Raw genomic sequence first — 27,896 nt, forward strand, 5'->3', positions numbered from 1 at the left:
ATAAAAATGAGAGGCTTGATATACATACATTGTAAATGTGACATAATCTCTTCTAAAGCACGAAATGGGCAAGATTACATGTGATAGAGCTAAACTAACACCAAGGGTACTTTTCCATTCTTGAAGAGATCAAAATAATACTTCCAATCTCATTGCTAAACTTCTCATCAGCCTTGCTGGTATCTGTCTCCTTGTCTTTTTTTTTTTTTTTTTTTTTTTTTTTTTTTTTTGCGGTATGCGGGCCTCTCACTGTTGTGGCCTCTCCCGTTGCGGGGCACAGGCTCCGGACGCGCAGGCCCAGCGGCCATGGCTCACGGGCCCAGCCGCTCCGCGGCATGTGGGATCTTCCCGGTCCGGGGCACGAACCCGCGTCCCCTGCATCGGCAGGCGGACTCTCAACCACTGCGCCACCAGGGAAGCCCTCCTTGTCTTTTAAAAAAAGATAATGCTTACAGTCTTCAGGCAGGGGCAGATGCTGCCCCCCTTCCAAAAGAACCCTGGGGCCCTGTTTCCTCTCCATTTGTGTTTGACATGAGTAGAGTGGAGAAAGGGACTAAAGTTTACTGAGTAACTCCTCTGTGTTGATGCTTTCGGAAGCATTATCTTACTTGATGCCCTGGCAGCCCTGGAAGAGAGAGTGGTTCTCACAAAGAGGATTAGGAGATGCAGGGAGGAAGATTTAGTCCTGGCAGGTGCTCCAGCTAGAACCATGAAGCCCCTAGGTGTCATACTGTTTTCTCTGGAGGGATATGATAAGTCTAGGTGTAATATTACTACTCTGTCTTTCGTTTTAGCAAGTCATCTCATCATAGGATTGTTGGAAGGGTGAAATACAGGGGCTTCAGTTCTATTGTCTTCCATGGAAAGAAACTTTGAATACTGCAGAACTTTTTGGAAATTGAAAGTTAAAGCTATAGGCAATAAAATTTCTTGAAAGAAGAGAAAGTTGGGGATGTTGATCTGGTTAAACAGCTCTCAAAATTATCTGCTGACATTAGATGGGTATTGGTTTTTAGGCATTAACATGAGTATAAATCTATTTTATGCATTTCTATGCAAAGTCAATAGAAAAAAACCCTAAATATATATTTAATTCCTTAGGGTCCCAAAGCATTTTGAGGATTTAAACTGATAAACCAACCTCAAAGGGACTGATTCTTGCAACTAAAACACAGACACCTCTGGGGTGAAATGTGGCAACAGTTTGACAGGCATAGCAGTAGCTTAGGCCAGAAAGGATTTATCCAATTAAAATTATGGGATGAATTCTGGCTGGCAGAATGTAATTACCAGCCTTGGAATGGATCCAGGATCCTGAGGTTAACACCCCTCCTCTTGCCAACAACCCTCCTACCTGCCAACACTCTGAGATGGAGAAGGCTGGATCTGACACAATCGCACATAATACTGTTGTGACATCTAAGTACAATGATGATGATGTGAGAAGCATCATGAACCTGATTTTTTTTAACACTCATTATGTTACTTATTTTTATGCCACATTAGGCTAGAAACCAAATGTCCACATAAATGTTAATTTCCTCAAATCTGTGTTTAAAAAGTATAATTAGAAAATAAAAAATAGATTTAAAAATTAATTTATTCTGCCAAAGTAGTTATTTAGTGATTATTTCACTTCAGGAACGAAATTGGATCAAAATGGTGACATTTAATCCTTGTTACATTAAAAAAAAAAAAAAGCAGGTCCTGATTTTTTGGAAGAGAAATGTATTCTCAAGGTTCACTGGCCTAAAAAAAAGGGAAATGCTTAATGCCTGGTTCCTACTAGCTGTAACTTAGAGTAAATGGGTATATGCTTTTGTCTTGGGGTGGGTCCAGATCATATTCGAAATCGCTCGCGGGCAGTATTTCTCAGAAGGGAATTTATTAAAGATGCGTTTGTGCGTAAACCGGAGAAAAGAGCCCCCTGCTGGTGTAGGATCAGTGGGTAATGACCTCATCATTAGATTCTAATGCCCTTTTAAAAAGTCACTCATTTACGAGAGAATTGTGGAGAGTTACAGGTTAAAGCAGGTGGGGCGGGAAAGCACTTCTAGAGAGAACTTTAAGCCCTCCGGGCCGCCGGCACGCGGTCAGGGCCTGTGGGGTCGGGTGGGAAGGAGCTGCAGATCAGAGCCGGCGGGCGGCGGGGCTGGAGCGCGCCCGGGCGCCCGGGAGGCGGGGCCAGCGACGGAAGCTGTGCGCCGGTCACGCGCGGCGACTCCGGTTTGGCGCCGTCCTACCCCGCCGCCCTCCGCGCCAGCAGGTGGGTCCCCCAAACCGCGGAGCAGCCAGCGTGGTCGCACGTTCGAGGCGGGCCTGGGGCAGCGCCGCCGCCGGCCGCCCTTCGCTCCGGGGCCCGCCGCCCGCGGACGCTGATACCTCTGCTAGAGTCTCCCGGGGCCCTCAGCGAGTCCCTCGGGTTACCCTTCGGCCCACGTGGCTCTGGGCCACCCCACACCAGAACCTGGGCGGGACCGCGCAGGGGGTCCCAGCAACGGTGTCTGCCCCAGACCTCGCACTACAGCCTCCTCGGCGAGCCTCTGCCGCCCTAAAAGTGCCGGCGGTGGTGCGTGCGCAGGACACAGGTGATGTGGCAGAGCCGTCGCGAACTGCTCAGCTCCTCAGGGGCCCAGCCGGTTCCTCCGGGGGAGGCAGGTTTTAGGTCTCTCGACGGAAGTAATCCCAAAGGTGATCGAAGTGGTGGGAGGCCTAGGATCACACTCCCTCAAACCACAAAGTGTTTGGGGTCTTGCTCGGGGTCACATTCTTAGAGGCGGAGGGAGAGAAAGACTTCCTCTTTTTACTAACAAGCCTGACTGCTTGCCAAAAGCTTGATATTGCCCCTAGTTTCAGCTTTTGCAGTGAAGGTGGATTTTTCTAACACCATCTTTGTGTGATTTAGCTGTCCACAGGGAATAAAAACGTGGAATGAGAGGATGAAACTAATCTTTTCTTTTGCACTGTTAGGGGTTGCCATAAACACCATTTGTTAAAAAGCATAATTATGTTGGGAAAGTGCCTGATGAGACAATTAAGCTACATAAACACACTGAAAACAAATGAAAGCCAGAAGACGCCCACACCCCTTGTGTAAAGCAATTTTTTGTTTACATAAAAACGAGATGTCTGAGCTGCTTTATTACAACAGTGTTATTAATGTCTACAAAATCCTAATGACCGTATTTTTTATGAATTTTCAATCATGAGATGATGGTCATGATATGAAAACCTGAACTAACCATGAAGCCCTGTATCCCCTCTTAGGTTAAAGTGATCAGGCCAACGAACAATCCTAGTGAACAGAAGCCCGTGGATTTATGCATGGAGAGCACTGTTAATGGCACCACAGCATGTTAGCTTAAACTTACGAGCTTAACGTGTGTCTCAGAGTTGGACATCATTCCCTGCAGTATCCCCACACGGAGAACATTATGTGGCACAAAATGACCCTCATCAAACATTTGCTGATCGAGTTCATGAGGTCCACATTCACTTTTAGCTATATTTAAAAGAGGCTGAAATATGATGACCTGATCTTAAAAAGGGGAATTATTTTCTTTTTGTTTTGAGATATTGAAATTTCTTTAGTTCATAGTATCATTCGGGGTATAGAAAGATAACTAGTTGAAAATGCCATTCTAGAGTACTAAGGAGAATCAAAGCAACCACCAAAACTTGTGTGGAATCATTCCATTTTCAACAAAATCAGTCACATTTTTGGCTGATTATTGAGTAACATATCAGAGTAGTCCATGTCAGCTTTCAGTTCAAGGTACAGAGTCCTGTGAAACAAGATTTTAAGCTGTTAAAGGGACTGTGGAGATCAAAGTACAAGAGAAATTTAGTCATATAGTTGTCATTTAAAGCCCCCAAATGAGCCCCTTTTGTTAGTTCATATACTGCCCATGGCATGGCCTGTAGAGATACCCTTTCTCTCTGTCAGAATAGTTTTTGTAAGAATCAGCATATTAAGTAATCTGCCTCATTTCTCTTTTCTGCATTTCCCCAGTAATCTCATTTAACGAAAGTATCATGCCTCTTTGAAAATAGGATTAAACTGTGGAAGACAATTCTTAAAAGGAGTAACATACTTTAATGAAGAAGTTTCACAGGACAGAATTCAGACTGAGTAACTTGATGGATATTTTCTAGTGTTGTTGCTATCTTCATATGTTCATATGTGCATGACCACATATACATGGTTTCCTGGTTGAGTCAATCTGAGGATTTTATCCTTTAGGTGTTACTGAGGAATGAAATAGTGAAATATTCATATTATGACTGCCTGGTTTCGAAAAAGCTATGATTTTTTTAAAAAGTTTAATGAACATGAAAATATGAATGAACTGTAGAAACCAAAATGAAGGCTTATTTTTCTCCTATTCTAGAAGAAAATTACCATGTCTTCTTCCAGACTGGGGCTCCGTTTGGCTGTCTGTTTATTAAACATTTCAGAAGCCAGAAGAAAATACATTGTTGAGAATGTAGCGAAAGCGGCTCTTCTTAAAAAAAATGGTAGGAACAACAGGCAATTGAAGTGAATATGTAGTGTTTTGATAATACAGTAATTTTTGTACTCTGCTAACAATGTCTATAGAACGCTCTTCTTTCTTCCTGAATTTCCCCCCTTGTTCTTGGGCTGTTATAGCTTCTGCAGGACTCCAGGATACTGAGATAGACGACTTACTCAGATGTGCACATATGCTCTTCTCCAAATGCCTGCATACAATCCCCAGCATATTTCTTCACATTGGAGAGAGTGTCTGAAATGCACATTATTCAGGATATTGTCAGGCTCCTGAGGAGGATATATTTACATAAAGGTTTAATGTTTCCCTTATGGGCCATTTATATGATCATTAATGGAATGAGCATAATTGTATATTATGCTTTTAATTCAGCAGGTTAAATAAAAAATAAACTTACCAAATACCAAGTCCTCTTCAGAAGCACTCCTGCCATCAAAGCCCATGCTGTCATTGCAGCATTAATATTTCTACTGCATTTTCTACGCATAAAGACTCTTAGGCAGTTGCATTTAAGTGTTGTGTGTATGATTACTCTGCGATTCAATTCAGAAGACTGAAACTCAAGCCTCCTTACTCCCTGGGCCAGTATTTACTATAAGACATACTACTCTCTCTTTTTTTTTAACCCTTGTTAAAATGTTCATGTGATGACATACAGTTCTAGACATTTGTTTTTACTTTCACACATACACAGAACATAGTGTATTTACAGACTTACAATCACTTAACTTTGTTATTTGAAACCAACAGCTTTTTGGCAACAGGTGAACGCTAGGGTCACAGCCCTAAAGCATTTGAGACAGTCGATTTTAATTTCTGATTGTCATTTTTTATTTGGTTATTGCTTTTCATGAGAGAGAAGTGTTTTCCCCCAGCCCGTTGCTAACACTGAGCACATTTAAGTTACTGTCTTGCAACCTTGAGGGAGCTGGAAATGTCTGTGAAAATTCCTGATAATTTCTAATAAGAAAGCTCCTCTGGAGTCAGTGTGCAGCTGTGCTTTTGCATTCTCTTTGCAGTAAGAGCCAGCTTGGGCCCCTCATTGTCAGATAGTACATCTAGTGGGATTGGGTGAATGTGCAGACATATTCCGTGATTAAGTGACTGGGCAGAGACATTTGTGGAAGCCACACACTGATGGACGCCTGGGTCTCAACTCACAGTTTTGATCAGCTTATTAGTGACAGCAGCTCAAACGGAATTATAGCTATTACACTGCATTACAAATACCAAACAATTTACTTCTGCTGAGGTTCATACTGACAGCTCCTCCTGCCAGCAGTAATTTTTTTTCTATATGCATGCTTAAGAAATTTCAGGAGTGTTTCATTCTTTCAGCATTTGATTCAATTGAATCATATGAAACTGAGAATAAAAGCTTTTCAGAAGAAGATTTAGAATGAAAAAATCAAATCAAATCTTTTCTTCTAAAAGCTTAGGTATGTTGAAAAAAATACATAAAAAGAGGTTGTATGATCGTGTTGCTACCCATCTTTCATAGTTTTAAAAATGCAGGGAAGGTAGCACTAGTTAAGAAAATGACCTGCTGTTTTACAAATACTTTAAAGGCATTTATTTTTAAGTGAGTGGAATAAAACTATATCATCTATATTTTTTCCAATTAAGCAATGTGAAAACATTTAAATGACCTAAAAGGTCTTATGGAAAGAAAGCTGAATTATAAATTTTAGACCTATACCAGGGCAGGTCTCTGTAGATTCTCATTTGGCTATGAGTGAGTGACATAAGTTTATCTTTTCATGTTATTAAAATTAATAGTGCGGGGCTGCTGTAAGCTCTGTAGTTGCTGCGTGTAACTTATTTTTCCTCTCCTCTGAAAAGATTAATTGTTAAGCTGCCAGGGGACAGGGCGACAAAGATATCATGGCATAGTGAAAGGTTTAATTACCGTCTGAAAACTTTTGTCCTCCACTCTGAATTTGCTTTTGTAGGCATACGAAGAACTTTTAAGGAGCCTGAACCAGGCTTGTAAACTTCAAAAATAACTAGAGGGTTATGTGTGGTTGCCATACAAGGGTATGGCAGCTTTCTCCTTCAGGTTACACATTCAAGTGAGTCACAAGCTGCTGAAGGCTGGAAGTCATTAACATCTGAAGGCTGTTGGTGTCCTTTGAAAAGGAGATGGTGGAGTCACAACAGTTTCTAATAGGCAGGTGCATGTATCCCAGAAACCTCTGCTCCAGGCACTAATTGGCCTATCCTAGTTTTTCCAGATGTTAGATTTTGATTTCTGGGTTTGGAAGGAAAAATTGACAGGGCCTAGAAGATGAGATTGATAAGGAACAGAATTTAGAGTGATATGATTTGGCGATTGAAAGAAGAGCTACTGTCTTAGACTGAGTTAAGAGAACTCTGGCAAGTTCAGAAGCAAGTGCCAGAAAAGTTCTCTCATAGACACCAAAGCCTCGTATCTGAGCTGAGCCATCTGCTTGTATAGGAAGCACTGTAAGAAGTGGATGTTACCGTCTACAAATTTCATGATTAGTCAGTGTCCCTTCAGAGGTCACCCCCCAGAATTTTTCTCTTAAACTATTTCTATTTAATTATATCAGAGGAAATAAAGTATTAAGATTTCATCACAGAAAAAAATTATTGCATTGATGTGTTGCTTTCTTTATAGGACAGAAACATCCTGAGGTATCAGTGCTCAACGTATTTTCTGATCAAGGGTACAACAGATCAGTCATTACAATAGCAGCTTCTGTTGATGAGTTAGGTAAGATTTCAGTTTCTATTTTTTTACATATGTCTTTTGGCGAAGGGTGAGCTTCAGGTACACCTGAATGCTCTTTAATCACTGATTACCTGTGTTAATCTGGATACTCCCCTCCATTACATAGGGAGTCTACCTCAAAACTGCATTTCATCATTTTTGTGAACATGTACCTCTCAAACATTTCCCATTTCCTCTTCATTAAAATGAACCTTGGGGGTCCAATATTTAATAACATTCTTTCCTTGAAGATGATCACATATCCTTTGTGGTTAAGAAAAATATCTTCATGTTTTAACCTGTGAAGTAATAGTGTTGAAGTCAGCCTTGATTTCACTGATAAGTTGACATGGAATGAAACATGCTAAGCAGTTGTGTTTTAGGTTGGGAGCCTGACATCGTGAGTTGGTCCACTGGGTGAAATGAAATGGGTTTCAAGTCTTCTGTTGTAAGGTTTAGTGGGACAACTTGAATTTGAAGTTTCATAATTGTTTAAACAAAAACCTGTATTATTTTAGTATTGCTTGGTAAAGGGTTTAAAATATTTTCTTTTTTAAAAAAAATTAATTAATTTATTTATTTTTGGTTGCGTTGGGTCCTGGTTGCTGTGCGTGCATTTTCTTTAGTTGCTGAGAGCGGGGGCTACTCTTTGTTGTGGTGTGCAGGCTTCTCATTGTGGTGGCTTCTCTTGTTGGGGAGCACCGGCTCTAGGTGTGCGGGCTTCAGTAGTTATGGCTCGTGGGCTCTAGAGCACAGGCTCAGTAGCTGTGGCTCACAGGCTTAGTTGCTCCACGGCATGTAGGATCTTCCCGGACCAGGCCTCAAACCTGTGTCCGCTGCATTGGCAGGCGGATTCTTTACCACTGCGCCACCAGGGAAGTCCTAAAATACTTTCAAATAAACTTGACTTCAACTTAGCAGATTGTCTTTTTTCAAAAGGTATATTTGTTTGGAAAACAAAGAGCTGATGGATAGTTCCCAGCAGATATAGGACCGATTATCTTCCTTATTGTTTAGCTCTCTTGCCAAATGGTCATACTGCACTGCAAATAAAAACTCAGAGTAATAACATAACACTCTGATGTGTCTATAATATGTATTTAGATAGAATAATTTAATGAAAAATCTAATTATAAGAGCAGAACTAAAATACTTATGCTTTTAAAAATTTATGTTTGTGTGTATATTTTATTATAAATTCATAAAATATTCTGAAAATAACAAGGAATTTTATCAGATTAATCTGATAAAATTGAAAAAATTTAAAGTAACCAATTGTAAAAAAAAATACAATACAAAGTTTCTTAAGACTGATAAACTTTGTATACTTCCTCCACTTTGGGGAGTAAGGAGTTAGAAGAAATGTGAAACTTTGTGACACTTGGGAGGTGGGGAGAGGGGAAATGTTGGGTCTTTCATTTTTCTTTATTTTGGATGGATAAACAATCTTCTATACATATTACAGAAAAACAACTGGTGGGGCAATAATAAATATAGCTACTTCTTTAGATGAGATTGAAAGTTTAATTTTTTTTTTTTTTTTTAAGGCAATTCCATTCTGGCTGCCTGCCTGGAGGCCTTCCAGTCAATTGATATGGAGGTTCAAGAGGGGATCCATCCTTGCCTGGGAGCAGTGGACCTGATTCCCATTTACCCTCTCTCTGGTGTTGGAGTGGAAGAGTGTGGAGCTGTGGCCAGAAGTAAGAGAAAGTTTGGGGTAGTGTGTTATTCCTTAATGGAAACCATTTTTACAAGTCAGAATAGCTTGTGACAATATAATCACTCCTCAGTTCCCTGGGAAAAGTCAACCTTGAAGAATTGTATCAACAGTAAGCTTCCATGGGTTGCAGTGGCACACTGTGTCGCTGTAACTCATCCTTCCACTTTCTACCCCATGACGCTGTGGAACACTAAATGCTGTAGGATGCAGCAAATCAACCATTGTGACCCTTGCAAATTCACGATAGACCATGAGGAGACAGCAGTAGTCTCTAATGAGTTCTTTAGACTCTTCGGGGCAGGACGATGGTGTGTTTCACCCATCTTTGTCCTATTTTCTTGAGCAGGAGTAATGATGAGGTTGAAAACCCACTTAAATGTTAACTCCTACCCCTTTTTCCTCTGATTTTTTTTTTCTTTTTTCCTTGTGCACAACGCTCTTTAAGGTTTTCTTTAGAACTGAACTGTCACATGCTTGATTTCAGCCCCATGGGCAAGTTTAATTTGGAAAATTTGAGCTATGTCACTTGAGGTGTTTTTGAATTAAGCAAATTGGGAGAAAAGAAAGACCTTTTGCCTGGACTGTCTAGCTGGTTAATTATGAGATGCAGAGACTTATAACCTTTGGGGAAAAGTCCGCCTTAGGATGACTGCAAACTTCTCTGTATGACCTCAGAAATCCTCTGTGGTGGTGCCTCACTTTTAGGTAATAGGGAAATGTCTAACATTTGGGATGTAGATTTGGACTCTAGCTGAGCTCCATCAAGCGCTAGAAATATGAAATGAGACTTGTTTCCAAAGGTGTATCTCATTCCATGTGTTGCATTTTAACATGACCTGACTGACAATCGATGGATTATTTCCCAGAGAAATCATGGCCCAAAATTTGCTTTACTTTTCATCTAAGAAAGAGTTCAAATTCAGCATGGGGGAAAATGCATTTCACACAAAAATGAAGAGTTCAGAATTGTCCAGACCAGAATAATGATTTTAATGTCTTCAAAAAAATTATGTTCAATTACATTAAATCTCAAATTAGCTAGTACATGAAGTTCTTCATTACATCAGGACTAGTCCACCCCAGATGTTTGGCCAGAGTAAGAGACAGTTGACAACAGGAGGGTCTGGACACAGTATTTCTCCCTTCCTTTGCCCTTTTGCTTCATTGGCAGCTACTGTACCTCATGATTTAAACATGGACATTTCTAATTAAATGAGAGCTCAGCTGCATTCTTGAACTAATTTATAACATTCGATTTGAAATGTAATAGCTTCAATCTTCATCTGATTAAAACCAGTCATATACTGTACATGGTTACTATTTTGATGCTCCAACATGCAGTTTTTATTTTTACATTCTCCTTTCTACACAGCTGTTCATCTAATATCACCCAATTTTTTTTTGTTTGTTTTTTTTTTGTTGTTTTTTTGGTAACAGCATGCTTAGGCATTCGTATGAGGCAGAAGTATTCATGTTCTAGGATCTCACTGTTTTCAGAACAGTGACAGGATGTTTTTCACTAGAGTAACCCCTTGTCAGGGAAACCATGTTAAAATAATAATTTAACTAACTTTCTTTGGGAGGAAGAGCAATGGAGAACATTCCAGTGACATAGAAGATAGTTGATATTGACATGTGTAATTCATGTATGTTTTATATGCAAAAATTCTGGAGAATATATATTTTAGAGCTTTTTTTTTAAAAAAAATTATTTATTTATTTTTGGCTGTGTTAGGTCTTCGTTTCTGTGCGAGGGCTTTCTCTAGTTGTGGCAAGTGGGGGCCACTCTTCATCGCGGTGCGCGGACCTCTCACTGTCGCAGCCTCTCTTGTTGCGGAGCACAAGCTCCAGACGCGCAGGCTCAGTAGTTGTGGCTCACGGGCCCAGTTGCTCCGCGTCATGTGGGATCTTCCCAGACCAGGGCTCGAACCTGTGTCCCCTGCATTGGCAGGCAGATTCTTAACCACTGCGCCACCAGGGGAACCCTATTTTAGAGCTTTTTGATAGCAGCTGGAAGCTTGCTTATTCCTTAAGCAAGGGATTCTTAAAGTGAGGTCCAAAGTTGATGTTCAGGGGACTTATAAATAATGTCAAAATCACTTGTAAGTTTTTATGATGTGCACTTGTGTATACATACATAGATACACTCATAATTTTGCATATAATTTTAGTTTAAGAACTTCTAGAATAAAGGGCACAGCAATGCAGAGTCCTAGAGGTGGAAGCAGCCTGGGCTTGAGGACCTGAAAGGACTGCAGTGTTGCTGGCTGAAACTTACAGATGGGGTGGGGTGGGAAGGTTAAGAAATGAAGCTCCAGAGGTAATCAGAGGCGAGGTCATGAAGTCTTATATGCCAGGTTAAGGTTCACACTTTATCCTAAACGCAGTGGAAACTGTTGGAAGAGTTTTAAGAAAGAAAGTCTATGATTGGCTTTGAACATTAGAAAGATAACTTTGTTTGTATGATAGAGAATGGACAAGGAGCAGGTAGATCAGTCTGGAAAGGTGATGGTGGCCTAAGATAATAGAGAATGGAGAGAATGGGGAGACTCCATAGGAGGTTGGGGTATGAGCAGTGGTATGAAAGTGTCTTCACTTACAGATGCTGCCATGTAAAAAAAGGTGACACATAGATCTAGTCTATATTTATTTAAAGCTTATAATTAAAAAAAAATGTTTTGGACTTTGGTTTTCATTTTCTATAAAACCACATTTGATCTATTAGGCTCCATTTCATTTTTATCTGTATTATGTCTCTAAAATTTTTCTCCTCCTCCCTTTTTCCCTTCTCCATTCCATCCTTTTCTCTCTCCCTTCTTTCCTCCTTCCGTTCCTCTCTTTGCTTCTTTTTGTTGTTATCAAAATGATACATGAACATGGTTAAAAGTCAAATTTACAGGGTTTGTTCCCCAAACTCTAGACCTACGTAACTTGCCTTTCCTCCTCACTCTGTATACACTTCAGTTTCCTTCTCCCCTGAGCCAAGTACTTTCAACTCTTTTATTATTTAGGATTCAAATCCAGATATCTGAATATCATACCTGTATTGGTACTTCTTGTTTTTTTAAGTTTTAGGCATTAGCTGTTGACTTCTCACTGCAAAAGATGAGAATTTAGCTTCCTTTCACCCACCTCTCACCCCCAGCGCGCACACACACACACACACACACACACACACATTTCCCACTTACTTCCGAATTCTCCCTCCTCACCATATAGTTATATCTTGGAACAGTATTTAGTGGTCACATTATTATAACTGTGTAAACATTATTTATAATGAAGCATTTAGAATGTTATTATTTTACCCTTCTCTACAACTTTTTCTTTTTGCTGCAATTGATCATTATCTTTTTGATTGTTTGCTTACTTTTTTATATACTTACCACTGGTTTAACCCCACACTCTGTCACTAATGACATCTCTCCATGCATTCAGATAGAACACACCATGTATTGACTGTTCTATAAATTTCATCTTCTTAAAAAAAACCTATCTTTTAGGGGAATTCCCTGGTGGTCCAGTGGTTAGGACTCTGCGATCTCACTGCTGAGGGCCTGGGTTCGATCCCTAGTTGGGTAACTAAGATCCCACAAGCCACACAGTGTGGCCAAAAAAAACCCCAACTTTCTTCTAGAACTCTCTGATCTGGTTCAGTTAGGACGATTTACTCTCAATTTGTTGAGGATGACTGTCATCATGGCATCTCCCATTACTTTTTTCCTGGGTGTTCCCTTCATCTTTCTCTATTTTGGATCCCCTGGTTCCTGAATCCCATATCTTCTCTTTTTTTCCCCCTTCTTCTATGTCCTTGTTTTGGTGGAACATATCCCCTACTAGCTTTCCAAAAAAAAGTGGGGTGGGGGCAGGGAGAGTACATTTTTGAGAACTTACATGTCTGAAAATGCCATTATTCTACCTTCACACTTAACTTTTAGTTTAGCTAGGTATAGAATAATAGGTTAGAAATAATTTTCCTTTATTTTGATGATGTTGTATCAATTCTCATTTCCATGTTGCTGTTGAGACTTTTGAAGCATTATGATTCCTGATCTTTGTATGTGACCTGTCACTTCTCACTGGAAGCTTGTAAGATCTTCACTTTGTTCCTAGTGTTCTGGAATTTCTGTGATGTGCCTTTGTATACGTCTGTTTTCATTCATTATGCTGGATAACTGGTAGGCCCTTTGAATTCTTGAAACTTGTCCCCCAGTGCTGGAAGTTCTCTTGAGTTATTCCATTGATATTTCATTTTTTTAAACATCTTTATTGGAGTATAATTGCTTTAAAATGGTGTGTTAGTTTCTGCTTTATAACAAAGTGAAGCAGCTATACATATACATATATCCCCATTTCTCCTCCCTCTTGCATCTCCCTCCCACCCTCCCTATCCCACCTTTCTAGGTGGTCACAAAGCACCAAGCTGATCTCCCTGTGCTATGCGGCTGCTTCCCACTAGCTAGCTATTTTACATTTGGTAGTGTATATATAAGTCCATGCCACTTTCTCACTTTGTCCCAGCTTACTCTTCCCCCTCCTTGTGTCCTCAAGTCCATTCTCTACGTCTGCCTCTTTATTCCTGTCCTGCCCCTAGGTTCTTCAGAACAATTTTTTTTTTTTTTTAGATTCCATATATATGTGTTAGCATATGGTATTTATTTTTCTCTTTCTGACTTACTTCACTCTGCATGACAGTCTCTAGGTCCATCCACTTCACTACAAATAACTCAGTTTTGTTTCTTTTTATGGCTGAGTAATATTCCATTGTATATATGTGCCACATCTTCTTTATCCATTCATCTGATGATGGACACTTAGGTTGCTTCCATGTCCTGGCTGTTGTAAATAGAGCTTCAGTGAACATTGTGGTACATGACTCTTTCTGAATTATGGTTTTCTCAGGGTATATGCCCAGTAGTGGGATTGCTGGGTCGTATGGTAGTCCTATTTTTAGTTTTTTGAGGAACCTCCATACTGTTCTCCATAGTGGCTCTATCAGTTTACATTCCCACCAACAGTGCAAACCCTCTCCAGCATTTGTTGTTTGTAGATTTTCTGATGATGCCCATTCTAACTGGTGTGAGGTGATACCTCATTGTAATTTTGGTTTGCATTTCTCTAATGATTAGTGATGTTGAGCATCCTTTCATGTGTTTGTTGTCAATCTGTATATCTTATTTGGAGAAATGTCTATTTAGGTCTTCTGCCCATTTTTGGATTGGGTTGTTTGTTTTTAGGATATTGAGCTGCATGAACTGCTCGTAAATTTTGGAGATGAATCCTTTGTCAGTTGCTTCATTTGCAAAAATTTTCTCCCATTCTGAGGGTTGTCTTTTCATCTTGTTTATGGTTTCTTTTGCTGTGCAAAAGCTTTTAAGTTTCATTAGGTCCCATTTGTTTATTTTTGTTTTTATTTCCATTTCTCTAGGAGGTGGATCCAAAAGGATCTTGCTGTGATTTATGTCAGAGAGTGTTCTGCCTATGTTTTCCTCTAAGAGTTTGATAGTGTCTGGCCTTACATTTAGGTCTTTAATCCATTTTGAGTTTCTATTTATGTATGGTGTTAGGGAGTGTTCTAATTTCATTCTTTTATATGTAGGTGTCCAGTTTTCCTGGCACAACTTATTGAAGAGGCTGTCTTTTCTCCATTGTATACTCTTGCCTCCTTTATCAAAAATAAGGCAATCATATGTGTGTGGGTTTATCTCTGGGCTTTCTATCCTGTTCCATTGATCTATATTTCTGTTTTTGTGCCAGTACCATCCTGTTTTGATTACTGTAGCTTTGCAGTATAGTATGAAGTCTGGGAACCTGATTCCTCCAGCTCTGTTTTTCTTTCTCAAGATTGCTTTGGCTATTCGAGGTCTTTTGTGTTTCCATACAAACTGTGTGAAAAATGCCATTCGTAGTTTGGTAGGGATTGCATTGAATCTGTAGACTGCTTTGGGTAGTTTAGTCATTTTCACAATGTTGATTCTTCCAATCCAAGAACATGGTATAACTCTCCATCTGTTTATATCATCTTTAATTTCTTTCATCAGTGTCTTATACAGGTCTTTTGTCTCCTTAGGTAGGTTTACTCCTAGGTATTTTATTCTTTTTGTTGCAGTGGTAAATGTGTTTCCTTAATTTCTCTTTCAGATTTTTCATCATTAGTGTATAGGAATGCAAGAGATTTCTGCACATTAATTTTGTATCCTGCTACGTTACGAAATTCATTGTTTAGCTCTAGTAGTTTTCTGGTAGCATCTTTAGGATTCTCTATGTATAGTATCATGTCACCTGCAAACAGTGACAGTTTTACTTCTTTTCCAATTTGGATTCCTTTTCTTTCTTTTACTTCTCTGATTGCCGTGGCTAAAACTTCCAAAACTATGTTGAATAATAGTGGTGAGAGTGGACAGCGTTGTCTTGCTCCTGATCTTAGAGGAAATGGTTTCAGTTTTTCACCATTGAGAACAATGTTGGCTGTGGGTTTCGTCATATATGGCCTTTATTATGTTGAGGTAAGTTCCCTCTATGCCTACTTTCTGGAGGGTTTTTATCATAAGTTGGTGTTGAATTTTGTCAGAAGCTTTTTCTGCATCTGTTGATATGAACATATCATTTTTCTCCTTCAGTTTGTTAATATGGTGTATCACATTGATTGATTTGCATATATTGAAGAATCCTTGCATTCCTGGGATAAACCCCACTTGATCATGGTGTATGATCCTTTTAATGTGCCGTTGGATTCTGTTTGCTAGTATTTGGTTGAGGATTTTTGCATCTATGTTCATCAGTGATATTGGCCTGTAGTTTTCTTTCTTTGCAATATCTGTTCTGGTTTTGGTATCAGGGTGATGGTGGCCTCATAGGATGAGTTTGGGAGTGCTCCTCCCTCTGCTATATTTTGGAAGAGTTTGAGAAGGATAGGTGCTAGCTCTTCTCTAAATGTTTGATAGAATTCGCCTGTGAAGCCATCTGGTCCTGGACTTTTGTTTGTTGGAAGACTTTTAATTACAGTCTCAATTTCAGTGCTTGTGATTGGTCTGTTTATATTTTCTATTTCTTCCTGGTTCAGTCTCGGAAGGTTGTGCTTTTCTAAGAATTTGTCCATTTCTTCCAGGTTGTCCATTTTATTGACATATACTTGCTTGTAGTAATCTCTCATGATCCTTTGTATTTCTGCAGTGTCAGTTGTTACTTCTCTTTTTTCATTTCTAATTTTATTGATTTGAGTCTTTTCCCTCTTTTTCTTTTTTTTTTTTTCCCTCTTTTTCTTGATGAGTCTGGCTAATGGTTTATCAGTCTTGTATATCTTATCAAAGAACCAGCTTTTAATTTTATTGATCTTTGCTATTGTTTCCTTCATTTCTTTTTTATTTATTTCTGATCTGATCTTTATGATTTCTTTCCTTCTGCTAACTTTGGGGTTTTTTGTTCTTCTTTCTCTAATTGCTTTAGGTGCAAGCTTAGGTTACCATTGATATTTCTTCCATTTTCTCAATTCTTTCTGGAAGCTCCATATTTGAATATTGGAAGTCTTGTATTGGTTCTCTACACTTACTTTCTCTTTTTTAAAATCACTTTATATTTTTATAATAATTTCTTACAAATTTCCTCTACTTTATATCCCAAGCCTTCAATAAGTTTTTCATTTCCTCTATATTAGTTTCCAAGTGCTTTTACTCTCTGAATGTTCATTTTATTTTTTTATTCTAAATAATGTCCTGGTCATGTCTCATGAATACAGTGTCAGTGAATAATTTTTTTTTTTTTTTTTTTTTTTTTTTTTTGGCGGTACGCGGGCCTCTCACTGTTGTGGCCTCTCCCGTTGCGGAGCACAGGCTCCGGACGCGCAGGCTTAGCGGCCATGGCTCACGGGCCCAGCCGCTCTGCGGCATGTGGGATCTTCCCGGACCGGGGCACGAACCCGTGTCCCCTGCATTGGCAGGCGGACTCTCAACCACTGCGCCACCAGGGAAGCCCCATAATATTCAGCTTTAAAAGTCTGGACCATAGCTATAAAATTTGTAAATCATATGGAAACTTGCTGTTTGTTTTATGTCATTAATCAAATGAAATAAGGTTTATATAATGCGTTATAAATTAACATTATTTAGGATATTGGAAAGATAAAATGCTAGTTAAGTAAGTTACATAAGTAAAGATTTAGCTCTTACATGATTGAGTTTTTTTGGATTTATCTTAAAATAGATACAACATTAATGAATTTGATTAGAATTATCAGCCTTGTTAGATGATTTTTTGAGTATTTTCATGGCTTGGAGGACATGTGCCATGACAGATTCACACAACATCAACACTTGTGTGATAGTCTTAAGACCCTTCGATTACCTTATTACGGATTGTCAAAACATGGGCTGATCTGGCAAATCAGGAACAACTTTTCACTTCAAGAATTTTCTACTCTGATTCTCCAGTTGCTATGGAGATTGTCTCATAAAACAGCCTTGGATTTTTGTTGAGATTAGTCAGTTTAGATGTTGGGTTCTGATATAGTTCTCTCTACCATGAGTACTACCTTCATTGCCATAGCATAAAAGCAATGGTTGATTTTACAAGCATATGTTAACATAGTTTAAGACATAGCATTTACTTTGACAATTATAGGATACTGCCACCATATAAAAAGCTGAAAAAAAAAAAGGGATTGCGCATTGGGAAAGTACATAAAATATCAAAACTGATTTCCAGCAACTTAAGTGCATTCTATCTATGAAGGAGAGTTACCAGGTGTTCATAAATGCCTATTGCTACAAGCTTAATAAATGCAACAGGATAATATCAACCACTGTAAAACAGAGCTACTAATGAGAAAGGAAAAGACCAAATGAGAGAACTAGGATAAACTAACCTATTCTTCCATGACCAGCAATTACTGATGCACACATCCATACTTGAAAAAGCTGCTCTCTTTCTCTCACTTTGGCTCTGCAGCAACCTGAAGTCCAAGTAAATCAATACCCCACAGGCACCCCTTGGCCAGTGGGAGACCTGAGCTGGTAGACAGACAATTCTAAGGCCCATTCCAGCAAGACCAAGCCCCAGTTGCTCGTAGCGATGACTAGCTTGATAACACACCCTCGTATTGGCTTTCCCTTCTTCCCTGTTTTACTCTTGGTATATACTGAATAGACTTTATTGAACATTTTGACAGGAATAAATGTACCATAAGAATTTTCTCATTGGGATGAGTAGGTGGAGTGCATGAAACCTTTGCCGTCTGACTGTACACTTCTTGTAATTCTTCCCCAGTCTATAAGTCTATAGTTTAAAACTGGGAGACCCCCCCCCCCAACCACTTCACCTAGGGAAAGGGTCTCCTAGAATACTCAGGATCAAGCTATGGGTCACTGTGGGAGATGTTAAAAGTTTAGGGGTTCTAAGTTTTCTGATTTTCAGTATATATATATATATATATATATATATATATATATATATATATATGGCGCCCAGAGATTAAATTTATGTTATTGCTAATGGTGTTTTAGAGAATGGGGATTTATAGCATATGATTGATAGGATGCTAACTTTTTCAGCCCAGACTCCTAACCTTGGCTACGCTTTTCCTGAATTCCTTTTCCTTTCCATCTCTCCTTCCTAGCATATACAGTGACTTCCAGTGTCAAGACCACTAGGATCAGAAAATTCTAAGGAAATAATGTAGTCATGCTAGTGGCTTTGATGGACCTATAAGATTAAGTGCATCAACCCAAGTCTCTGCACACCCTCATGCGCCCACCACCTGGTCTCCAGCGGGCAAGTAAGGGTGTGCTTCTCAGGAGACCCAGGAGACCCCAACACATGGTTATCATGATGTGCTATTATAATGATTATAGCATTATTATTAATTAGGTTCTCATTTATTGTGTGACTCAAAATTGCATATATGAAATAACTCACTCTCCAATTTTAATTAACCAAGAAATACATAGTAGGATAATATCTCAAGATGATAATTGTTGTGCCTCTCTTTCCCCCATAGCTTATGCGTGACTGTTTCCTGGACAGTCTTGAGTTATTTGCTACCTTGAGGGGTATAGAATTGTTATAGTGAGAATGAAGAAGTAACAGTCAGTGTTCATGTTTGAATTTTTGACAACCAAAAGGAGAGGGCTTGGAAAAGCAGGTTACAAAGTTTATTCCATCGCAATAGAATAGAGAAAGAAGGAAGGCCACCTCACTCCCTGCTCCCAGGAAGATGAGGACTCAGGGTGGGGTTTGGGAGGAGAGCATTACAAATAGTACACTTCTTCCTTTCCCAAATCTTGAACCAATTCGACAGTAGAGAAAGGCAGATGAGAAGTGGAAATACTAACTTTACTACTGTTAAAACTAAAATGACAGCTAGGCTTCCCCACCTGGAGAATTAGACAGACTCATGCAGCCAGTAACAGGCAGCACTAGACAGCACAGGCCCGACCCTGGCAAGCTAATGGCAAGGAGGGGGTGGAGCGGAATGTATGTTTCCTGCTGACAGCTAGCTCCTAAGAAGGAAGAGGGGAGAGGGGAGTAGGCCTATGCAAACCCAGCTTCTCTCCCAAACTCCCCATCAGGGAATGGATGTTGGAAGGAAGCAAGGCCAATGTTTTAATTTTCTAAGGCTGCAGTAACAGAAGTGCCTCAGACTGGGTGGTTTAAACAACAGAAATTTATTGTTTCACAGTTCTGGAGGCTAGAAGTCCGAGATCAGGGTGTCGGCAGGGTTGGTTTTTTCTGAGTGCTGTGAGGGAAGGATCTGTTCCATTTTGGCTTGTGGATGGCCCTCTTCATGTTCACATGGCATTCTCCCTGTATATTGTCTGTGTCCAGATTTCCCCTTTTTATGAGGACACCAGTCATATTGGATTAGGGCCCCACTCCATTCCAGTATATGACCTCGTGTTAACTAATTATATCTGCAATGACCCTATTCCCAAATAAGGTCACATTCTCATGTCCTGGCGGCTGTGAATTCAGCAGATGAATTTTTTCACGGGGCACAGTTTAACTCATAACAGCCAGCAAGACCAGCAGGACTCTCTCCATGTGGAAGGAAACATCAGTAGTGGGCAGGAAGCCTTTTCCTTCAAAAGGAGATTTAATGTGGTGGGCATGGGTACGTGGAAATGAGCATCCCCTGAGAGGTGGTAAAAAGGAGAGGGATTGTGGGCAGGGGGGTGGGAGGATTTGATCTGTTTTGGGGGCAAGCGGCAAGAATTAGGGCTAGGCTTGAGACTACTAAGAGGTGGTTGAGTGGTGTCAGTGGCCAGTGGCCAGGAAGATGGAGGATATAGGGGAGCCGAACACATACAAGGAGACCAGGCTACCTCATGTGAACTAGTTGTTTGGCATTTGGAGAGCTGTAGTTGGATGGAAGCGCCACCTTAACTCTTCCTTGCTGTGGGGAGTGGGCTTTATACTGAAGGCTGTTTACACATCGCTGATACATTGGCCAGCAGAAGGATTCCTGACCATCCCCAAAGCTTAGTCATGTCCCATCTGAACTACTCTTTGGGGTAGTCCCAGCTTCTTGATATCCCCCCTGAAGGAGAATGAGAAGTCCTTACAAAGAGGGTGCACTATATGGAAGCGACAGGCCAATTCCAATGCCCCCACCCTTTACACATGTGTATGTATGTGTGTGTGTGTATATATATATATATATATATATATATATATATATATATATATGCACATGCCCATAGTTTTTTTGTGTGTTTGTTTGTTTGTTTTTTTGCGGTACATGGGCCTCTCACTGTTGTGGCCTCTCCCGTTGTGGAGCAAGGCTCCGGACGTGCAGGCTCAGTGGCCATGGCTGACGGGCCCAGCTGCTCTGCGGCATGTGGGATCTTCCCAGACTGGGGCACAAACCCGTGTCCCCTGCATCGGCAGGTGGACTCTCAACCACTGTGCCACCAGGGAAGCCCTGCCCATAAGTTTTTGATCAGTGTGATCTAAACAGTTACATTACATTGAATGGCTAGACAGGGAAGCCAAACGGTAAGTGGACAGAACAAGAATTTTGCAGCTGAACAAAGCTGAGTTCAAACCCCAGGTCTCCTACTTATTTGCTAGCTGACTTTAGGAAAATTGTTTAGTCTCTTTTATAGTCTTTTTGGTTTTGTATCTATACAATGGGGAATAATATCATCCTGTCAGGATGGTTATAGAAAATAATGCCCACATGTAAAGCCCCTGGTCCCCTACCTCCCACCAGTAAAGAGCTGTCACTATTTTTAGTGATTCTCTGTGGCCTTATGGAGAGGGTTGCTGAGCAGTGGGGACCCAAGCTATTCCCCTCCCCATAAAGAGAGTGGATCTCTCTTCTCTGTTTTATGTTATCAAGATCCCAAATAAAGTCACCTTTCGAGGAAAGGGATTGTGCGACAAGATGTTTGAAAACCACTTGGGCAGGAGATCTCTGAAGTGCTTTCAGCTCTAAAATTCTAAGTCCTAGAGCAGACAGCTTCTTGCATATCAGTTCTTCATTTGCAAAATGGTATTCAGCACATATTTCAGAGAACTGTTATGAAGATAAATGGAGAGGTATTTGTGAACATCCAAACAGTGTTGGAGTGCCTGTTATGTTTCCGTTTACCATAGTAAATGCTATGGTGACTATAGGAGAAGTATAATAGAGTTCCTTCCCCCAAGAAAGCTGGACCATAAAATCTGTACCTGAAACAGGAGAGAGCACCATAGGACAGAATAAAATAAGTGACTGGATACAGTGTAAGTTACATATGTGAGGTCACTCAAGAAAGTGTAATTCTTTAAACAAACAATATCGTGTCCTCACAGAGTGGTAATTATATCAGCATATTCCCTGCAAAGGAATAACAAGCTCTTTGTATACACATCTCCATGAAAGTATATGTTATATACAAGGAAATAGTAAGATTCTTGGATTCTTGGATATAAAGACATATGTGTGGGGCAGTTCCCTGGTGGCCTGATGGTTGGGATTCTGGGCTTTCACTGCTGTGGCCTGGGTTCAGTCCCTGGTCGGGGAACTGAGATCCCACAAGCCATGCAGTGCAGCCAAAAAAAAAAATAGAAAGAAAGGAAGGGAGGGAGGGAGGGAGGGAGGGAGGGAGAGAGGAAGGAAGGAAGGAAGACATATGTGTAAAATATGTCCCAGACTACTAATATACCATATTTTTATGGATACCTATATCTCCATGAAATTGTGTGGTTTACTAAGGGTTTGGGGGCACATAATTCTTATGTTTTTGATAAGGATAGAGGATAGGTCCAATTTTTTCATTCTATAGCTAGAAAACAGACCTAGAAATATTAAGAAACTTACTCATAGTTTTCCATCTAGACAGCAGCAGAACAAAGGATCCTCACAACTGTTTATTTGCCAGACCTTGCCTGGAACTTTTTATTAATTCTCTTTTTCAGAATTTCAAACATTACAGGTAAGGTTAAAGTTCACCTCTGGCCACCAACTATATTCCTGGTTCCCTGAACCACCCCTTCTGAGTTATGGTATCGTATGCTCACACTCAATCCAGAATTTCCCCCATGCTTTTATTTATACCTATGTATATACTCATAAATCCAATATAGTATTTCTTGTACGTGTTTGTAGTATAAATGCTATTGTACTATACATTTTAAATTTTTTAATTTAATTTAATTTTTTTATTGAAGTATAGCTGATTTACAGTGTTGTGTTAGTTTCAGGTGTACAGCAAAGTGCTTCAGTTATATATATATATATATATATATATATATATATATGTACATTCTCTTTTCAGATTCTTATACTATAACTTTTATTCGGCAAGATATCTTGGAAATCTGTCCATGGTGTTACATATAGCTCACTCCTTTTAACAGCTGTATAGTTATCATAGTATGCATATATCACATTTTTTCTGTTCCCCTATTTATAGACACTTAGATTGTTTCTCATTTTTTCCAATACAAATAGTGTAGCAGTGAACACTCTTGAATATACTTTCTTGTATACAAATGTAAGGATTTCTCTAGAGCAAATAAAAAGGAATGGATCATTAGGTACAAACATTTCAAAATATTTTTACAGATTAATTTTTATATGAAAATTAATCAAATGCCTATCCTGACCTCATTTCCATTAATACATAACAAGTTTCTTCTTTGCATTTTATTTTTTACTGCCATGCCAATGGTAAATTGACAGCTCAGAAACACAGTAAAATTACTTTCTCTTAGCAAGTACTGTTCGTTTCGAATTATAGATGCTGTTATCAGCATTGCATTATTTGTAAGTTTATTTGTCCTTTAGAAATGAAACGTGATAGAGTAAACAGTAGCATCCAGTGATACGCAGTAGAGTTTTGTTTTACCCCCTAAATTGTTTTCTGCTCCCTCAAGAAAGAACAGGCAACAGAATGTGTCAGTAGAAATGCAATTTAGGAATTGCACTTGATCTTGTTTTTCAGTCTAATGTTTCTGTTCTTTCATCATAAAGATCAGCTGCATTTTATTTTTTTCCAGTCCCTTAGAATAACATCCAGTTCTAGTCAGCATGTTTAATGTACTTCTCAATGATGTTCTAGCACAATAAATTTTCGTATCTCGTGCATGTGTACATATGGTAAAAATTTCTTCAAGTTCTGGCCATGTGGGGGAGGAATATTGCGGTTACTTTGTTAATGCAGTGTGTGTGTTGGAGTGGTTAAGGCCCCGTGCTTTAACTCTCAGCGCTGGGTGTAATGAGATGGCTTTGATGGTGGCGTAAGAGTCTGGTAGGATGGTCACAGCTTCACACTTCAAAGCCGAGCATATGGGGTGAATACTGGGTAGCTTTGTGCTCTTTGGGGATGGTTGGGAGACAATTCTTAACAGCTCTGTTTAATGAAGACATTGGAAAAGAAACACTCCATCTTTAAAATAATTTTGAATTGCAAAGAGAAATTTCCACCACCTCCCTTCCATAGACTAAACTAAGAATAATTTTTCCTAGTCTGCACTTAATTAGAGGCAGTGCAGCATCACAACTACACTGTATTTTCAAATGTCTTCTTTTTCAGAGTACTGTAGCAAGATTAACCAGCCAGTTTTATTTTAGGTATGCGTATGAATTTAGGCAAAAACTTTTAGGGCTATCTGTGTTACCATCTGAGAGATTTTTATGGCTCTGGTAGAGGATCTTATTTTTCCTTTTCATTAAAAAATACATAAATAAAAAAATCAACTAAACAAAAAACTTGGCTATATTAAGAGAGCTATACTAAAACTAGAGGATGCTTCTAAGATTTCAAGTCTAGCACCCAGTTTAATTTTTAGATTCTGTGCTTTTTTCCCTTTGCTTTTTGTTGAGTATGAGGTGATGGGGTTGAAAAATACCCTTTTTGATTGGTATGTATGTACTTATGAGAATGTGTCAGTAGACTTTTTTGAGTATCATTAGAGTTCTGGTTTAAAAAAAAATTAATAAGCTACACTGTCATACCATGGGCCAGGGGAAATAGAATTTATTCCTAGAGGAAAGGGAGTGACAGGCTTGAGGTTTTTCCTAACTGTGCATTTTGACTGCTATCAAAAATGTAACAAAACCAAGCATATCAGTTATGTTCCTTGAACTGCTGAAATGCAATTCTGTTTAACAGTTAAATCTCAACTCCATTTATACCAGTAGTCCTAAAATGCTTCTGAAAGAAACAAAAGCAGAAGGGGAAAGAATGATATCAAATACCTCTGTAGACATGAGGTGCGTGTTAGCGTAAGGCAGACAAATACATTTAATGAAGGAGATTCTTAAATACTGTCTTAAATATTGTACATTCTCAATATAATACTACATTTCGGCCATAGTTAGGTCTGTTACAGGCTCAGAAACAAACATTTGTGTTGAGGATATGAAGCTTGAACTTTCCTGTCTCATTGTGCTGATCCTCCTTTTGCAAAGAGGAATAAGCAAACTCATAGAAGTCTCTAAAGTTAAGGCTGAAAGTGATAGATATACATGTATAGAAATGACTAAAAATCATTTTCGAGTACATGTAATCAGCCAACCATAAAGGTTAAATTATATTAAAAAAAAATTGTCATTAAATTAGCCTTTTTAGAATATGACTTGTGAAAATGGAAAGATCAGAAGTGCTAATAATAGTGGTGGGGAAAACTTGTCAAGAATGGAAGAAAAACTAGAAAATATTTGTCTTTTAATAGCAATTTAGGAAGCTGCTTTACCTGTTTCAAGCCGGCATGATGACATCATACTCTGTCAGAACAAGGTGATTCGTGTATTTTTCCTGTCTGACATTACTTACTGTCTCAGGTAGACCACAGCTGCAGGTGACTCTGACAGCTGGGGGCTGAAGAAGAGCTCATAAAACATGATGCCGGTAATGGGAAATTGATTGCATGGTTTCTCACTAGGGGTACATCGTACACCTGCTGGTCTTAAACCCTGTTCTCATTTTGTTAGCATAGCGACCCCTTACTCTCCTGTGTAGGTTTGGAATGGATGCTGCTATTTCAGGTTTGCAGCGTCCAGCATCTGCAAAGTGCTTAGGAACCAAATTCAATTCATTCACCTTAACAGATGTTGATGGTTTTAGGAGTTTGAAACCTAGATGGAGAAACAAAAGTCCATGATTAACTATATAATACAAGTAGATTAGATTTGGTGTTCTATCCATAAAAGCTGTAAAATACTACATGAACATCAGAGGGAGAAATGAATTTCAGTGGAGGGGGAGCACAATGACAAAGCAGGGACAAGCTCAGAAATTCTGGTTTCTTGGGACTCATTGAAAATGTGAAAAGTTCCTGCTCTGGAAATGCTTGACTTCACTGTCGGGGGAACAATCGCTTTATGGGAAATGCACACAGAACTGTTGCTTTAAATAATAATGTCACTTATCTGAAAACTGTGAGACTTGACCTTGAAGATTCAAAATTTTTATCTCCTTTAACAGGCCTGTTTGTTTGCATGATGTGAGCATTTGAAATTACAGTACAGGGGATAATTTTTACATAGATTAATTGTGAAAATAAAGTGATACAATTAAAACCAGTTTTTTTGAATGCAATTTATATAACAAATAAAATAGCTTGCTAGTAACTATTCTTCTAAATTTGAGACATTTCTTTGAAATGCAGGCTATCTCAATTTTACTCTTCAGCTACATTACAAATACCTACCTTGGGCTCTTGGCTTGCAATCATTAGAAACAAAAGATATTTCCTTGAGTATGAAGAGTATAATGTGCTGTCTCTATTGCTAAATATCATTTTGGCTTTGGTGGTCTTTTCATTGTATGAGAATAATGAAATATCTTTTTTTCTTCACTGGAGAGTAAAAATTAAATTTGATTCCTTCTACCATGAATTGGTATAGAAGAGATAATGGAAGAGAAGTGTTGTTAAAATATATGGGGATTTCTAGTAAGTAGGGACACACCAGTCCAGGAAGGTATTCAGAATTTTCAGAATTTAGAACAGTGGTGTAGGCTTACAGAAGGGAAAGGAAGCAACATACCCTGGCTAATGTGCACCAGGCATTGTGCTAGATGCTTTTCTTAGTTTATCTAATCTTAATCTCTGTATCCATTCTATGAGGTGGTTTCTTTTCTTTCTTTTTTCTTTTATTATTTATTTATTATTTTATTTTATTTTACATCTTCATTGGAGTATAATTGCTTTATAATGGTGTGTTAGTTTCTGCTTTATAACAAAGTGAATCAGTTATACATATACATACGTTCCCATATCTCTTCCCTCTTGCGTCTCCGTCCATCCCACCCTCCCTGTCCCACCCATCTAGGTGGTCACAAAGCACCGGGCTGATCTCCCTGTGCTATGCGGTTGCTTCCCACTAGCTATCTGTTTTACGTTTGGTAGTGTATATATGTCCATGCCACTCTCTCACTTTGTCACAGCTTACCCTTCCCCCTCCCCATATCCTCAAGTCCATGCTCTAGTAGGTCTGTGTCTTTATTCCTGTCTTATCCCTAGGTTCTTCATGACATTTTCTTTTCTTAGATTCCATATATATGTGTTAGCATACGGTATTTTTCTTTCTCTTTCTGACTTACTTCACTCTGTATGACAGACTCTAGGTCCATCCACCTCACTACAAATAACGCAATTTCATTTCTTTTTATGGCTGAGTAATATTCCATTGTATATATGTGCCACATCTTCTTTATCCATTCATCCGATGATGGACACTTAGGTTGTTTCCAACTCCTGGCTATTGTAAATAGAGCTGCAATGAACATTTTGGTACATGACTCTTTTTGAATTATGGTTTTCTCAGGGTATATGCCCAGTAGTGGGATTGCTGGGTCATATGGTAGTTCTATGTGTAGTTTTTTAAGGAACCTCCATACTGTTCTCCATAGTGGCTGTACCAATTCACATTCCCACCAGCAGTGCAAGGGGGTTCCCTTTTCTCCACACCCTCTCCAGTATTTATTGTTTCTAGATGTTTTGATGATGGCCATTCTGACCGGTGTGAGGTGATATCTCGTTGAAGTTTTGATTTGCATTTCTCTAATGATTAATGATGTTGAGCATTCTTTCATGTGTTTGTTGGCAGTCTGTATATCTTCTTTGGAGAAATGTCTATTTAGGTCTTCTGCCCGTTTTTGGATTGGGTTGTTTGTTTTTTTGTTATTGAGCTGCATGAGCTGCTTGTAAATTTTGGAGATTAATCCTTTGTCAGTTGCTTCATTTGCAAATATTTTCTCCCATTCTGAGGGTTGTCTTTTGGTCTTGTTTATGGTTTCCTTTGCTGTGCAAAAGCTTTGAAGTTTCATTAGGTCCCATTTGTTTATTTTTGTTTTTATTTCCATTTCTCTAGGAGGTGGGTCAAAAAGGATCTTGCTGTGATTTATGTCATAGAGTGTTCTGCCTATGTTTTCCTCTAAGAGTTTGATAGTTTCTGGCCTTAAATTTAGGTCTTTAATCCATTTTG

General features: G+C 39.2%; 1 protein-coding gene across 3 annotated transcripts in view; it reads left to right on the plus strand.

Annotated features, from left to right (window-relative positions):
• The first annotated feature begins 2,181 nt into the window (after nt 1-2,181).
• FTCDNL1 (formiminotransferase cyclodeaminase N-terminal like) overlaps nt 2,182-27,896 on the plus strand; it is a 46,096-nt gene continuing 20,381 nt past the window's right edge. For 2 of the 3 annotated variants that reach the window (XM_032638554.1, XM_032638555.1), the window contains exons 1-4: nt 2,218-2,266; nt 4,392-4,518; nt 7,174-7,269; nt 8,814-8,966. In XM_032638554.1, coding sequence (XP_032494445.1) covers nt 4,404-4,518; nt 7,174-7,269; nt 8,814-8,966 — 364 coding nt within the window. In that variant the 5' untranslated portion in view covers nt 2,218-2,266; nt 4,392-4,403. Of the gene's footprint in view, nt 2,267-4,391; nt 4,519-7,173; nt 7,270-8,813; nt 8,967-27,896 lie in introns of all 3 variants that reach the window. The other variant, XM_032638553.1, reaches the window with a different exon arrangement.

This window comes from Phocoena sinus, chromosome 7 (assembly GCF_008692025.1).
Source record: "Phocoena sinus isolate mPhoSin1 chromosome 7, mPhoSin1.pri, whole genome shotgun sequence".
NCBI lineage: Eukaryota > Metazoa > Chordata > Mammalia > Artiodactyla > Phocoenidae > Phocoena > Phocoena sinus.